Source organism: Hylobates moloch, unplaced genomic scaffold (genome assembly GCF_009828535.3).
Source record: "Hylobates moloch isolate HMO894 unplaced genomic scaffold, HMol_V3 SCAFFOLD_13, whole genome shotgun sequence".
Lineage (NCBI taxonomy): Eukaryota > Metazoa > Chordata > Mammalia > Primates > Hylobatidae > Hylobates > Hylobates moloch.
Genome location: NW_026652288.1, coordinates 41,268,343 through 41,284,648, shown reverse-complemented (window position 1 = coordinate 41,284,648; position 16,306 = coordinate 41,268,343). Strand labels below are relative to the sequence as shown.

The window sequence follows — 16,306 nt, the reverse complement described above, 5'->3', positions numbered from 1 at the left end:
TTAAGATTTTTAAACAGTTTTTGTTGCTGTTTATATTAACTTTTAGCTTTATTTTATAGAATAAAACGAGGAGCAGTTATGAGTCTGAAACAGTTTAATGGGTTTCAACAGGACATGTGACAAGTCATAAGCCAGCAAACTTCATGGTTCTCTTCATGAGCCTTGAGACAATGCAATAAAGTTCTGATTCCCAGGAATAGTTTTTGGGAGACTGGAGGTTATGTATCAGGGGATTAATAAATAACCCTCAAATTTATGTTCCATGGAATGCATAACTAGCCAAATTTCTTTTCCAGCAACAGACCGAACATTCAAAGCAGACTTTGTATGCCGTGGCAAAACCACAGTCTGTCTGAGACAGTAGTCGGTAGATTTTTATGTAAACATAAATTGCTTTCTTCAATGGAGCGTTTAAAGCTGAGGGCCTGCCTAAGCACTGTGTATATTAGGGTCCCATGGTCCTTGTCAGGAATATGGGTTTCACCAGTGTTCTTGGTCCAAGTTTTTCCTTCCAAACCTGGACAATTGCTGGCTCTATGCCATCCACAGGCTGGAAGCCTGTTCTGCTGGCTAATAAGTGTCCTGGTCTGAGAAATGCTCAGAGCAGGATGCACAGCACAGTATCCATCTGTTGTGGTTCTTTAGTTTGCCTTGGTGACTTCACTCGTCTGATCGGGGCAACTTTGAAATGGATGGTAATTCTGTGTTTCTTCACTTCTTAGGAAAGACCAGAACCTGTTGTCTCCAGTGAACTGCTGGTATTTGCTCCTGAACCAAGTAAGGAGAGAAAGCAAAGACCATGCAACCTTGAGTGACATCTATCTGAACAATGTGATTATGCGGTTCATGCAGATAAGTGAGGATTCTACCAGGATGTTTAAAAAGGTACACTCCATAAATCCTGCCATAGTGTGCTTTCCGATAACTGCCTTGCCTATAACCAGGACTGAGAACGGTATCTGAAAAATTAGGTGAATGAATGAATCCTTTAGAGACACAGAATAAACGGTTAAAAATTAGATTAATGGATGTTTTAAAGACACAGAATAAAGAGTTAAAAATTAGGCCGGGCGTGGTAGCTCATGCCTGTAATCCCAGCACTTTGGGAGGCCGAGGCAGGTGGATCACGAGGCCAAGAGATCGAGACCATCCTGGCCAACATAGTGAAACTCCGTCTCTACTAAAAACACAAAAATTAGCTGGGCGTGGTGGCGCTTGCCTGTAGTCCCAGCTACTTGGGAGGCTGAGGCGGGAGAATTGCTTGAACCTGGGAGGCGGAGGTTGCAGTGAGCCGAGATTGCGCCACTGCACTCCAGCCTGGGCGACAGAGTGAGACTCCGACTCAAACAAACAAACAAAAAAAAGAGTTAAAAATTAGATGAATGAATCTTTTAAAAATACAGAATAAAAAGTTAGGTATAAGGCATACTTACAGAGTTATAAGTCAGTGAATCTATGAGCTACACAATGTGAGCAAAAATTTTGAAATAAGATGTTCCTGCAAATTGTACCTCTGCCCAGGAACGGACCACCTGTACTCACGAAAAATCAGACCAGAGGGTAAATGCCTTGAATTCTTTGTTTGGGGCTCACACATGGTGAGAAACTTGTGAAGAACAAGATTATTACATGTGCTACTCTCTTGAGAAGATGTTAGCACAGTCTTTCTTAGTTCACTAGACCAGCAGCAGAGGCTGTGAGAGAGCGACATGAAGAAAATTTCACAGGGCACAGAAAATTCCATCCCTTACACACCAGCAAGCTTCTTCCTTCCCAAATCCATTAAAAAACAAGAACTGGGCTTTGAAGTTTTCTCATCATTGTTACTAATCTCAGCCAACTCTCAACAGTTTTTTTGTTGTGTGGACATTTTTGCTGAGCACAAATAATAAAATGGGACCATTTCCTGTGCAGAGAATGCAGCTACTTGCCCAGTACAACTAGCGTTCATTTTTACGCTTGTAAGATGAGAGTTTCCCCCATCCCCTCAGCTTTGTATTAGGAATATTGATGCCTGTACCTATACCTTTACCTCTATTCAGTAAGTAATTATTAGTTTCAGAAAGTACAGGGGAGAAAAACCACTCTGTAGATTAATGACATATTTATGTTTCAAAGAGGCTCCTTAAAACAAAGACATAGTGTTAAGCAGGCCAGCTGGAAAATTTCTTACTCTTGTTTGATGTATCCACATTAGATTTGATTTCTGACCTAGAAAGGGAATTTAGCAAGCTCTAAGTCACCTTATGCTCCATTAAATAGAAAAAAAATATTTCAAACAAAGGAGAAACTTTAAAAATTGAAACTAAGGAACATATAATTTAAGAAGAGATAGAGAAATATCCTATGCATCTTAAATAGTAGAGTTTTAAAAAAATAATTTAGACAGAGCTGTGAAAGTGCAATAATTTTCTTGTATATGAGCTCTTTATGCAGAGACCCCATTTGGTTCAGCAGGTTTTTCTGAGCATCTCCTATGGGCAGGAGACTACGATGACAGGTGCTGAAAAGGCTACAAAGATGAAGAAAATCTAGTCCTGGTGCTCAAGGAGGTCACAATTTATCCAAATTTGTATGGCACTATATAATGCGTCTTATTCAGACAGGGCCTCTAGGACCAGTACCTCTACTGAGTTCATTTATTTATCCATTCAACAAAGCATCTTTAAAATGCCTGGCTAGGGGAGCAGAGCTAAAAGACATGTCCCTGCCTGCAAGGAGCTCATTACAATAATTAACAGTTACTACGCTAAATGGAACTGGAAGGCTGGAGATCTTAACTCTACCTGGGGGATGAGGAAATTCTTCACAGAAAGGGGAACACTTGAAGTGAGACTTGTAGGAGAAGGAGGCATTCATCAAACAGAAGGACAATGAGCTATTCCAGGAAAGGAGAGCATGAGCATGTACAGGGAAAGGAAAGAGTTTGATATGATTGGACCAGGGATCGTATGGGAGTGGGTGATGGGATGTGAAGCTAGAAAGGACGGTCATGTAAGAAGGGACTTTGTGTGTCTTGCTAAAATGTGAGGATGTGTATTTTGTAAGTCAAAGTCAAGGGCTTGATAAAGTTGATAAAAACCTAGGGCTAAGAGTCAAACAGATTTGGATTTGAATCCCAGCCCTTCTGCATACTTGCTTTGTGATCTTGGGAGATCATTCCAGAGATTGGAGAGCAGGCTGTCCATTCTTGAGGAAGCAAGAAAGGCAAAATTGGGCAGAAGGAGAGGCTGCACCTGTGAGTGCTCTGGGGCTGGCATGGCCTTTGGAGTGATCTCATATCCAGGCAAGGAGACTTGGCCTTTGTTTTGGGGAGGGATTAAGTAATCCTGGAGTGAGGCAGCTCCCTTTGGTGGAGAGTAATTCCCAGAGAGGGATCAGCTGTGAGTTTCAACAGCTAGCAGCCAGTATTCCCAGTAGTTGGAGGAATGAGTTGCTGGCTCTTGAGGAATGGCCTGGAGAATGCACAGTAAATACACACACACACACACACACACACACACACACACGTGCAGAGAGAGACAGAGACAGAGAGACAGACAAAAACAGATATGTCTGCTTGCTTGCTACCAGGAGTTCTCTTCTTATCCAGATTTTCTGGTTCTCAAAGAATTTCATCCTTGGAAACTGCCTATTTACAGTGGATTCCTGGTTACTTTGGCATTTAATAGGGGGAATGCTCTATGCTTCCTGAATAGCTTTCTCATTCCTAACCATTGCCGACCACTTGGAAGGGTAACAGGTCATTACAATTACAGGTGTGAAGTTCTGCCTTCCTCGAGCGAACACAGCAGACTACACATCTTACCTTCCCATCTGTGTTATTGCTGGAAGAGGAAAGAACAAGAGAGGCAAAGGACACAAGGGAGAAATCAGAGTTTACAGAGGAGTAAGATCAACCCCTAGGACACATTTGTCATCTGAAAGAATAGGAAGCCAGAATCTATATCTACCAAGTCCAAAGAATTCCAGGTCCCTTTAGATTAGAAAGCAAGACTAGTCTTTCCTGCCTTTTCTTTTTTTGTACCCATTTATGCCTGAGGTTGCAATTTTTTTAATTTTTACAATTAGAAATTGGCAATGACCTTGACCAGCAAGCTACAAATTACTCCCACATGCTTAGCATTCCAATAGTGGAACACTAGGCATAAATGGGTTTTAATCACCGATCTTCCTCTTTTCTAGCTCTTCTTCCATTGTTATGGTTCTAGGTCAGATGCCTATTTTCTATCAAAACAGAAAGAAATTATTAGTGTGAATCTGAAGCAGCCTTTAGAACTGCTGTGGAGTCATTAGTGAGCATAATGCTTGTTTTCCTTGGGGAGAAGATTTTGAGACTTCCTCATGTTTCAATAATATCCCCACGTCTATATGGAGATCCAAGTAAATGCTGTGTGCCTGATAGTTTTGGCCTCTTAAACAGCCGTATCTTATACAATTTAGTCAATGACAAAAAAATCATGTTACCCAAATTATTCTGTCTGATAAGGTATTTGGAGCAGGTAATTTCAGGAATTTTTTTCTGTCTAAATGGATATAATAATCAAGAAGACACTTGTAGAAATAATTCCATGCAGAGTCATAGGGAACAGCTTCAAGACTTAAATCTTAATTACATCAGAACCAGTTATAGACATAGTTGCCTAAACTCGAAAGTTTTCAACAGGTAAAAAAAAAAAAAAAAAAATGAAGCATTTTAAAAACAACAATATTCAACTATTCAAATACTGATTATTTTAGATTTATGCCTTTAATATTCTAAATGAAGCCCATTGGTCAAAATAACAGTGATTCAGCTTTTAGGTTCTGAAATCAGATATTCTGGGTATGAATCCTGGCTTTGCCACTGTTGGGAGCTGTGTGGACTTGGGAATATTTGTAAATAAGCCTCAGTTTCTGCAGCTATAAAGTGGATATAGTAATCTACTCCAGATAGTCGTTTAGAGGATTCACGAATTATATATGGAAAGCCACTTAGCCTAGTGTCTGGACTTAATAAGTCCTGGTAACTTTTATCTAATATCTTTATTATTATCTATATTATAAGCACTTATTCTATATACCTACAATAATTATATAATGTGAGATTATACCAAATATTATACCAAATGTATCCTCATTCTAAGGAGAGTATAGAGTTTTCACAATGATGTGAAAAACCCTTCCAGAGAATCAATTTTATTTACTACTTATTATGAAGTTCCAAAGAATATTTGTAAGCAAACAGTGATAAGTGCCCTCACCACAGCATTGTTTGTGGCTAAATTAAAAGTTTTGTCCTCACCTTTGAACATTTAGTGGGAAATCAGGGAGTGTCCAAGTGAATGCACAAGCTAGCCAAGACTCCATGCCTCTCAAATCCCCCACAGCCATTTCACATAGAGAGCCTTACCTTTGAGGCCAAATTGATTTCTTCATTCAACAAAAGAGTTATTTAATTCCAGACCTTCTACTAGATGTAGACAATGTAAACACGGACAGGAGAGTACTCTGCTTTTAACCTCTTAAGTTCTGCTTAGCTATTTTAAGAGAAGGTCAGAATTTGGAGGCTCCTGCTACACAAGGGCTTGTTTCATTCTCAACCCTCACTTGTTTCCCAAAGAACCAGGGCTGATGTGCCCCTTGCCCTGTTCTCCAGCTCTGCCTTCTGCAGTCATGAGCTTTTGCTTCCTTCTTTCCATTACTCATGCTGAAACAGAGTGCTCTGCATCTGGTTTGGTTCTGCAGCCAGAAAATGTGCAGTTCATATGCTACACATAAAAATGTAATTAATGTCATCCGTCACAGTTGCAGGACAGGCTATACAGCCAGCTTGTAATAATCACTTTATTTAAGCACCTAATCACAAGGTGTTATTTACCAATTTTAAGAACGTTAATAGAAGTATGTAGTTTGGAGGTATACCATCAAATGGTGGCATTTGAATATGTTAGGTTATCTCTATGGGTTTTAAGTTACTTTGAAATCTGTCATTTCCCCAAAGATTGTTTTAAAATCATTAATCCATTTTGTTTCTTCACCAATAACAATATCTGTAAGCTGCCACTTACTGAGTTTTAGCTATGTGCCAAGCACTGTACTCTACGTTTTCATAAATTAGCTCACATATTCTCAGAGCTACCCAGTGAACAGGTATTATATCCACACTTCAGGGATAAGGAAACAAAATGCTCAGGAGTATAAATTGCAGCATCAGGCTGACTAGCATGTATTCTTGTCTTTGCCCATATGTCTTAGATAGTTCATAGCTGCTATGTACTGTGTTGGTATTTTTTGGTGGTAGAGATGTCACCCAATGCATAGGGTCAGAAATTTCTGAGAAATAGGACACTATGGTTCTTGTCCTAGTCATTTCTTACGAAAAGACTGAAGAATGATATTCTGGGAAGAGGCACGACATTTGTCAATCATCCAAGTTATAGGGAGGGATTCAAAGCAGCAGAAACTGGCCCAAAGCCAGTGAGAATAACCCCTTTTTGGCATAAGTGCCATAGGTTGTCAGAGTCAGACTCACAGAAATTCAGTTGACTCACTTTAGGTATTGCTGACTGTGTGGCTTAATCTGAAAGAAAGGAGAGGTTACTAGTAAGATTCATACTTATTTTTTATTTTGATCAAAGACAGCCATATTCTATTTAAATACCCCAACATGAAAAAAAAAGCAAAGATATTTTATGGAGGAGAAAATCTGTAGTTTCAAATACACCATTTAAAATAGGTTAATATTCAAACATGTTTTAGTAGAAGTTAATGAAAGATACCACTTGACTACAGATCTCTAAGGCTCTGACCTTGTTTTTTTTAAAAAGAGGCCCATAAGTTAAAAGCATCTGAAAACTACCAATCTCTATATGTGAAAAAAGAACCTATTTCTCTTTGAATGTAAATATATTTATATATAGATTGTAGAAATTTAGAAAACGCTATAAATATAAAAAGAAATAATAATTACCCTATTAACACTACCTGCTTTTAAATTTTAGGCTCTATCTTTTCACTATTTATATGTATATACATATACTTAAATATGTATGTATATATTTTACAGAATTGAGATTTCATTCTATATGGCTTGGAAAGGTGCCATTTTCATATAGAATATTCTTAGCATTTCTCACATCTGGAAATAGGCTACCTCATGACTACATAGTATTTTACTATGTGCATGGCCATGTTAGTTTTCTGTTGTTAGACATTTAAATCTATGATTTTTTTTCTTATGCTACGTTTTTTGAAGTAGAATTATCAAGTCAGAGGGTGGCCTTTGAATTTTGTTAGAATTTCATGTCTTGAATTAAATTCTTACTGTTTGCTTTTCTGGAGTAATGATGGTCATGGTTGTCATGTACAAACAAGTCATATATTCACTGAAAAATTAATTGACTTTTATTAGCAGTAAGCTACCACATATAATTTAGTATACTTATATAACAGTAATAAATAATATAACAAGAAGAACTTTTCCAAAGCATTTTAGTGCAGTGTTGCAGAAGAATTAAATGGTATTCCGGTGGCCTCAAGGGGCAGCTTAATTATTGATAGGGCCTGGATAAATAAGAATAGTTCAAGCTAACACTGCTAGCTGGTTCTCTTCGGTTTTATCAACCCTATGACTAACTTTTTTTTTTTTTTAAGAAATAAGCCAAAACTAAACTATCATTTTTTGCAATGATGTAATTTTCTGAAATATTTTAGAAAATATTTTTAATTTGTATTTATAAATTGCTTATCAGGATGGCAAGGACATAATAAGTGCTCTCTGAATAGCAATTATTGGTGCTGCTGTTCTTGGAGTTACATTGTTGCCTTTATTATTTAGTAACAACAGAATATGTGTGATTGGCCTGGCTTTAATATAACAAGAGGAAGTACTGAATACTGAAGGCAACTGTAATACAATGGTAAGTATTTGAGTATCTAAACACAGAAAAGGTACAATACGATTACAGTATGCAAGATAAAAAATGATACACCTGCATAGGGCAGCTCCATTCTAATCTTATGGGACCACCGTCATTGAGTACAATAACATGCTATACAGGATTGTAGCCTAAGAGCAATAGATTATACCATATAGAACAGGTATATAGTAGTCTATACTATCTGGATTTGTGTAAGTACACTCTGTGATGGTCACACAACGATGAAATCGCCTAATGATGCATTCCTTAGAATATGTCTCTGTGGTTAAGTAATGCCTGCCTGTACTTGAACTCATAATTACATTGAGATAAGTGGTCAAGGAATACTTGAAAACTTATTTTTTAGCTAAAATTAAAATCTAGAAGGGTAAATTGTTTTAAATGGATATCTCTAAGTTACTTTTATTTTCTTCTGTTTGCTTATCTGTAGTTTTTGATTTTACACAGTGAACATGTTGTATAATAAAACACACAATAAAACAGTTATTTTTTGTAAACTGAAATCTGAAGGAAAAGTTTGGTCCAGGTATACCAGTGTTTGTTTGCTGTAAAGGAGTGGGAAAACTCTATCCAGTAAATAATTCATCCCCAAATGCTGCTTATTAATGGAGAATCTGCCTATTCTCCGGGTCCAATTGAAAATTACACTTGGATTATGCACTCTTAAGATGGTTAAAATAGGAACACATGAAATCATAGGACTTCTGATTATGACAGCAGATTCTACATGGGCTCCAACCACCTTACTTCCCAAAGTATCTGTTAAATGACCAATCAAATACATAAATAGGAAAAACTAGAATAATTATTTCAACTTCAAGCAGAGCCTATCACTCTTTTGCCCAAATCTTCTAATGACTCTCACCACACTCAGAGCAAAAGTCCACATCGCCACCTCCCTTCCCCAGCTTTATTCTTCTTTATAGCACTTATCCCTTTGTGACATACTATATATTTACTTAATTATTTGTTGACTTTCTGTCCCCTCAATTCCAGTGTAAGTTCCTACGGGAAGAGACCTTCGTGTTGTTCACTGAAACAATGACTGGCACAAAGTAGGTGCTCAGTAAATATTTATTGAATGAATAAGTAATGAATAAAGATTTACTTCTGCATTAGAAACCAAAGACAGTGGCATTTACATAACAGAAGTTTCAAGGCATTTCAGCAAGACTCAGTATTAGCAAGGCTATATTTAAGCAACACTACAATGTACAACCTACTTCCTGAGTGAAAGAAATCAGAGTGCGTCCTAGTAGTAACCTACCTTCACAAGTCAGCTAGGAGGACTGATGATGCTCATCACTGGAGCATCCTCTCTGTTCTATCACAGATTGGTAGCCTTGGGACCGTGGCATTAAAAAGCACCACACTTTGCTCTAAGCATCCATAGGCACCATGAAATTCACTGGAAGGTTCGCATGGCACAGATTCCCACCTAACTCTCCCAACTGAAAATTGCTCTTAGGCTTATTTATATTCTTTTTCATCATTACTTGAGATATTTGGAAATCCAGTCTACATAAAAATTACTCAAGAACTGTCACTCAAAATCAAGCTCAGCCTCCCATTTGACTCTTAAGACAATATCAGGCAAGCATGAACTTCCTTAGAGAGATAATTATGCACATACTTACAGGGATAAGTATGAATAAACAGAGAAGAATACATAGTTCCTCTAAATACATGCTATAGTTTATTCATTCATTCTTCAGTAAGTACTTATTGAAGCTTTCTTTGTCTCAGGCATTTGTCAAGATGTTGGGGATACAGCAGTAACCAACACAGGCCTTCTCCTTGCCCCTTGGATCTTACAGTGGGAGAGTACAGACAATTACAATCTTAATTACAGAACAGCATGTTTATTGTACAGTAAGGGGAGAAGCCCCTTACTACTTATGACTTAGAGATGAGGAAAGCTGCAATTTGAATCAGTTATTAAGAGTTAGCTGGAAAATGGTGGTAAAGGAGCAGAAAACTCTTCCAGGAAGAAACAGCATGTGTGAAGAACCACATGCCATGAGAGATTTCATGGAGGAAAAGGGTGTTCTTTGTAGGTAACTCAAAGAATGGGAGAGGGCAGATGGCAACAGAGATGATTGGAGAAATAAGAAGGAGTTGAAATTAAAGGCCATGTTGAGGAGTTCGAATTTATCCTAAGAGCAATGGAAAGCCATTCACAGGTTTAAACACGATAGTGACGTGATCCACTTTCAGTGTGCCTGGAGTGTGGAGAGTGGATTGAAAGGTAATAAGACAGAAAGTCTCAGTTTGCAGCTCTTGGAACTAATCCAGATGAGAGATGAGGATGCTCTTCCTTGGTTGTGGCAGTAGAAACAGAGGAGCAGGTGGATTCGAGTGGTGTGTTGGAGATAGAATATGTAGGCCTGGGTAATTGATTGGCTGGGTGGGAGAGGAGAGAGATGTAGAGGGAGCAATCAGAGGTGACACCCAGGCTTGGGCAGTTGTCAGGGTGATAGGCGTCATATGAGAGGAGAAGGCTTGGGACACAGAGGCTGTGATGGGAAAGGGATTATGGAAAACATGGTGTTTACTTTTGGGTGTGCCTGTGGATAACTGGGTAGAGAAGCCCCATAAGCAGACCAAGAACTTCAGGAGAGATCAAGACTAGAGAGTTGGGAATCTTCCACCTTTGGCAGGTCATTAAAATCTTGGGAGTAGCTGAGATAAACCAGGGAGAATATATAGAGTGAGGAGGGAAGAGTAAGAAAAACTCGCAGCAAAACTAGGAATTAAAGGATGAGAAGAAGAAATGTATCCTATAAAATGAATGAGAAGGATCAGCCAGAGAGGTGAGAAGAAACACAGGTCAGTGAGGTGTCCGGAAAGCTAAGTGAAGAAAATGCTGCTAGGAGGGAGTGGTCAATATGCAAAGGTCCATGATGTCCACTGAACTGAGCAGCAAAGGGTCATTGGTTATCTCTGTAAGAGCAGTCTGGGCAGAATGGCAGATGTTGAGCGAGCAAGTTAGCATAGCAAATGTGGACAGTATTGTCTAGAAATTTGCCTGTAAAGAGGAGGAAAGATAAGGGAAGTATTTGAAGAAGAACATTGGTCAAGAAAGGTAGTGGTGTGTGTGTGTGTGTGTGTGTGTGTGTGTGTGTGTGTGTGTGTGTGTGTAAAAAAAACAGGATGTTAGGACAAACTAGTTTAAAATGTGGAGGAGGGCCAGGCTTGGTGGCTCATGCCTGTAATCCCAGTGCTTTGGGAGGCCGAGGCGGGAGGATCACTTGAAACCAGGAGTTCAAGACCAGCATAGGCAACATAGCAAGACATGATTTCTGAAGAAAAAATATCTAAAAGTTAGCCAGCCATGATGATATGCACCTCTACTCCCAACTGCTGAGGAGCCTGAGGCGGGAGGATTGCTTGAGCCCAGGTGTTCAAGGCTACAGTAAGCAATGAATACACCACTGCATTCCGGCCTGGGCACCAGAGTGACACCCTGTCTAAAAAAGTCCAAAAATAATATGTTGAGGAAAAGGAGCCACAAAAAGGGAAGCTTGACATGTTAGGAAAGAACAGGTATAATTGATTGATCCAAGACTCTGCCAAGGGGGCAGGTAATGGGACCCAAAGGACAGGCAGAGGGATTAGCCTCTGGCAAAAGACTGTATTTGGAGATGAAAGAAGAGTTGCTATGGACGCGGGATTCCCTATTCCTGTTTCTTTGTGAAGTTAGAAGTGATAACATCTCATATGCAAGAGGAGAAGAAAGAATGGTCTATTGGGAAAATAAGGTTTGAGAAAAAGTAGAAAAGATTTCAACCAACCCTTGGAGGGACTGAGAATTAAAAATAAAAGAAATATGATATGAAAAAGAATCCCCACTTGAGAAAATACCACAATATGAAAATAAAATATGAGTTTTCAAACAAACTTGCTGAAAAGACACACACACGCACGCACACACACACGCACGCGCGCACACACACACACACACACACACACGTACTACTTTCAAGCCTCAAGCTTGCATGACGTCTACCCAGCATTCCATAAAAACATCCTCTTTTCAAAAAGAACACAGATTAGGTCTTACATATAATATTAAATGTCAGAAAACAATGGAGCAAAACCTGCAAGGACAATTGAAGGAAAGTTACAACTCCAAAATTCTAGATACAACCAAGTTGTTATTCATTTTAAAAAGCAACTGAAGAGCAATCTTAAATATGTAGTATACTTTCCTGAATACACACTTAGTTTGGGTAGATTGTGTGCAAAGTTAGCATTTTCCTTTTATCAACTCCTGAAGTATTTCTTGCCCACAGTGACTTTGGGTTTGTCCATATGACTTGCTTTGGTCAATGGGACAATGGTAAATGTGAAGCAAGCAGATACTTGAAAAGTGCTTCCACATTGTGGCCTGCCCTCTTTTGATGTTTTTGGACATGTAACACATTATCAAGTCCTAGCTAGCTTGCTGGATGAGGCGCAAGACTACATGGAAGGCAACTGAAGCCTCCTAAGTGACAGCCAGCCAAATATTACACATATAATGAGGACATCTTAGATTATCCAATTGCCATCTGACCCCAGCTGATTGCAAATGCAAGAAAGAACACAGCCAAGCCAGCTCAGAACAGAAGAATCTCCCAGCTGGCCCACAGACTCCTGAGTTAAGTAAAGTGTTGCTTAAAGCCACTAAATTTGGATGTTTCGTTCCACAGCAAAAGTTAAATGATACACTAGGTAAAGACCTGTGCCCTCCCCAAAAGGTAGATGAAATCAAAAGATAAAAATAGGTTTTGGGTAAATTGACTAAGTATACTCCACCATGCCTTTCCCACTGAAGGCATTTTTAAAAACACTGAATACCTGCAGCAGTTTAAAAACTGAAAATTAAATAGTAGCAGGTAGTTAGGAGAAGAAGACCAGATTTTTAAAATTCCACCAAATTGGCATTATGTTTTCCACTGCTTTTCCTTCAGTATCCTCCAGCCTAAATGCAAGGCAACTAGAAACCTGGAAGTAGACATTGGACTTACATAAACATAGAGGGCTGTAGGAGAAGCTGTTAGCTGTGACACAAAAAGCAGAAAAGAGAAAATAAAGATGATCCCAAATTTTTCATTTTTCTCGCTACTTCCTCATGCCCCAGTCACCAGACAATCCCAAAATGGCAACAGCAGCAGTGACACCAGCAGAGGCCTACAACTACCTACAACTCTGAAATAGAGAAACTTTCCTCCCTGATCAGAGGAGCTGTGATCCAAGAGGGTGGGGCAACAACCTGTTGTTTTATTTTCTGTCTGTCCTGCTGCCACTTGGCCTCAGATGTGGACACAGTCATAAGGAGTGTTTAGTAGATTAGAATAACTAAAGCCCCAACTTTCCAGTTAGAGCAATGAAAAGGGGAGCCCTAGGAACCAAAAAGTACTGGGGAGATTTCAGAAGGGGTAAAGATTAAGAAAGCAACACCATGAAGTTCTTTATGAACTGCTGAATCCCTAAGCTATACATGAATGGGACTAATCCTAGACACAAACCTACCAAAGACTTCGAGAATTGAACTATAGAATAGGAGCATTGTGTGAGTTCCAGAGAGGCCACTTTGTGGTGCATCTGCAGGACAGGTACAAATAGCACTGCAAAGGTGTTGGAAACAATTAACAATAGGATACTGGTCAGAATTTGTATTCTGAATCCAACCAGATTGATTTTGTGATAGAATAAAATTATCAGAATTCTGTATATGGTTTAAACAAGATTTGGAGTTTCATAATATTCAGAATATCCAGAATACAATCCACAATTACTCAGCATACAAAGAACCAGGTAAACTTCAACTTCCATGAGTAAAAAAATTGATAAACATCAAATTCTGAGATGACACAGATGTTTGAATTATCTAACAAAGATCTAGGGGTGTGTGTGTGTGTGTGTGTTGTGTGGTGTGTGTGTGTGAGAGAGAGAGAAAGAGAAAGAAAGGAAGAAAGGGAGGGAGGGAGGGAGAAAGGAAGGGTCTCACTCTGTTGCCCAGGCTGGAGTGCAGTGGCTCAGTCATGGCTCACTGTAGCCTTGAACTCTCCAGGCTCAGGTGATCCTCCCACCTCAGCCTCCCAAGTAGCTGGGACTACAGGCGTATACCACCATGCCCAGCTAATTTTTGTTATTTTTTTGGAGATGGGGTTTCACCATGTTGCCCAGGCTGGTCTTGAACTCCTAGGCTCAAGTGATCTGCCCACTTTGGCCTCCTGAAGTGCTGGGATTACAGGCATGAGGCATTGTGCCTGGCCACAAAGACTTTTAAAGCAACCACGATAAAAATGTTCCAAGAAGTAAGGGTGAATACTCTTGAAATGAATGGAAAGCCAGGAAGTTTCAGCAAAAAAAAAAAAAAAAGTATAAATGGAAATTTGAGAACTGAAAAATGCTGTAACTAAAACAACAACAACAAAAATTCATTAGATAGACTCAATATCAGAATGGAGATAACAGAGGGAAAAATCAGTGTATATGAAGGTAGATTAACAGATACTACCTGGTCTGAACAACAGAGAGAAAAAATATTTTTTAAAAAATGAACAGAACCTCAGGGACTTTGGGAATGATACCCAAATGTCTAACATTTGTGTCATCAGAGGCCTTGAAGGAGAGGAGAAAGAGTGTGGGGCATAAAAATAAAACTAGTTGAAAAATAATTGCAATAAAATTTCCCAAATTTGGCAAATGACATAAACCTACACATTCAAGAAGCTCAGCAAAACCAAACTAGATGAACCCAAAGGAGTCCATACCTACACACATCATAATAAGACTAAAGACAAAGAAAAAAATATTGAAAGCAGCCAGTGAAAAATGAAATATTATTTTGGGGGGAACATTAATTCAAATGGCTGTGAGACTCTCAACCCACTAAATGCTAGCAGCACCTCACAGGTTGTGACAACCAAAAATGTCTTCAGACAAGCCAAGTGTCATCTGGGGGCAAAATTGTCCCCAGCTGAGAAACATTGATGTAAGTTAATTGAGTCTTCCATCCTAGTTTTTTTTTAAAGAAATATTCCAGTTTGGCTTGTTTTCTCATCTTAGGGTTTGCAAGTCCAAATTCAATAAATAAACATGGGGTAGGTCAGAAGGCACCCAGTCCCTCATGTCCCATGAAAAAGGAATTTAAAAATATTGTTCAGTACCAAGTTTATTCCATTTCAGTTATTTATAAAAGATGAGCACTTAATAAAGTTCTTATTCTTTTTTTGTTTTTGTTTTTGTTTTCGCTTGAGACAGAGTCTCGCTCTGTCACCAGGCTGGAGTGCAGTGGCGTGGTCTCAGCTCCCTGCAGCTTCCACCTTCCGAGTTCAAGCAATTCTCCTGCCTCAGCCTCCCAAGTGGCTGGGACTACAGGCGCCCGCCACCACGCCCAGCTAATTTTTTGTATTTTTAGTAGAGACAGGGTTTCACCATGTTGGCCAAGATGGTCTTGATTTCCTGACCTCGTGATCCGCCCACCTCGGCCTCCCAAAGTGCTGGGAATACAGACGTGAGCCACCGCGCTCGGCCCAATAAAGTTCATTTTCAAAGAGGCATAGACACATTGAATCCTTACCCATTCTTCTCATCTGAGAAAGAAGATGCTGCTTTAAGAAAGGCATTGATGAGGAGAGAACATTCCTACCATATGTTGAGGTGTCTGCCGTTGAGTCAACAAATTCTAAAGCACGTAAGAACAGTATTCTGGTTGCTAGCCAACTTTCTTACCAGTTGAAGACTATGTTTCATACCACATGGTAGGGATTCTAAAAGATTTTTCAGCAGCTGTAAGAAATGCCGTATTGGGGGAGATTGCACATATAGCAAATATTTGAATTAAGAAACACTTGTGATACCTTGGAATATATCAACCTAAAAATACGCATTTGCAGAAGAGATACCGAATATGGCTGTCAGATTTATTTCAGTACCATTTAAATCTCAGAAGAAAAAAAAATTATTGTGAGTGAAGCAGTTAAATAGGAACAAGAAAATTTACCAACTAAATACTTTGTATGATTCACCTAGAAGCCTATAAAAAAGGAAAGATCTTGACACTGGATATATGAACTATTTAGATTGAGAAAAAATAATGTTCAATAATTAGCAGTAAATAAACACAAGCACTACTCTACTTTTTAAACGTTAAACAGTTTCAAATGAACACATGGAACCATAATTGGCTAATGTGCTGGCTTGAATAAACATGTCCATAAAAGTTTTATCTTAGCTGGGCACATTGGTTCACACCTGTAATCCCTGCACTTTGAGAAGCCAAGGTGGGAGGATTGCTTGAGGCCAGGAGTTCACACCAGCCTGGGCAACATAGCAAGACCCCCATTTTACAAAAATAAAAATTAAAAAATAGCTGGTCATGATGGTGTACG

At 39.0% G+C, this 16,306-nt stretch overlaps 1 protein-coding gene across 2 annotated transcripts in view; it reads left to right on the top strand.

The window, feature by feature from the left end:
• Positions 1 to 16,306, top strand: part of SRGAP1 (SLIT-ROBO Rho GTPase activating protein 1) — a 302,903-nt gene that overhangs the window by 163,523 nt on the left and 123,074 nt on the right. For both annotated transcript variants that reach the window (XM_032173165.2, XM_032173166.2), the window contains exon 3: positions 723 to 885. In XM_032173165.2, the coding sequence (XP_032029056.1) occupies positions 723 to 885 (163 nt within the window). The remainder of the gene's footprint in view (positions 1 to 722; positions 886 to 16,306) is intronic.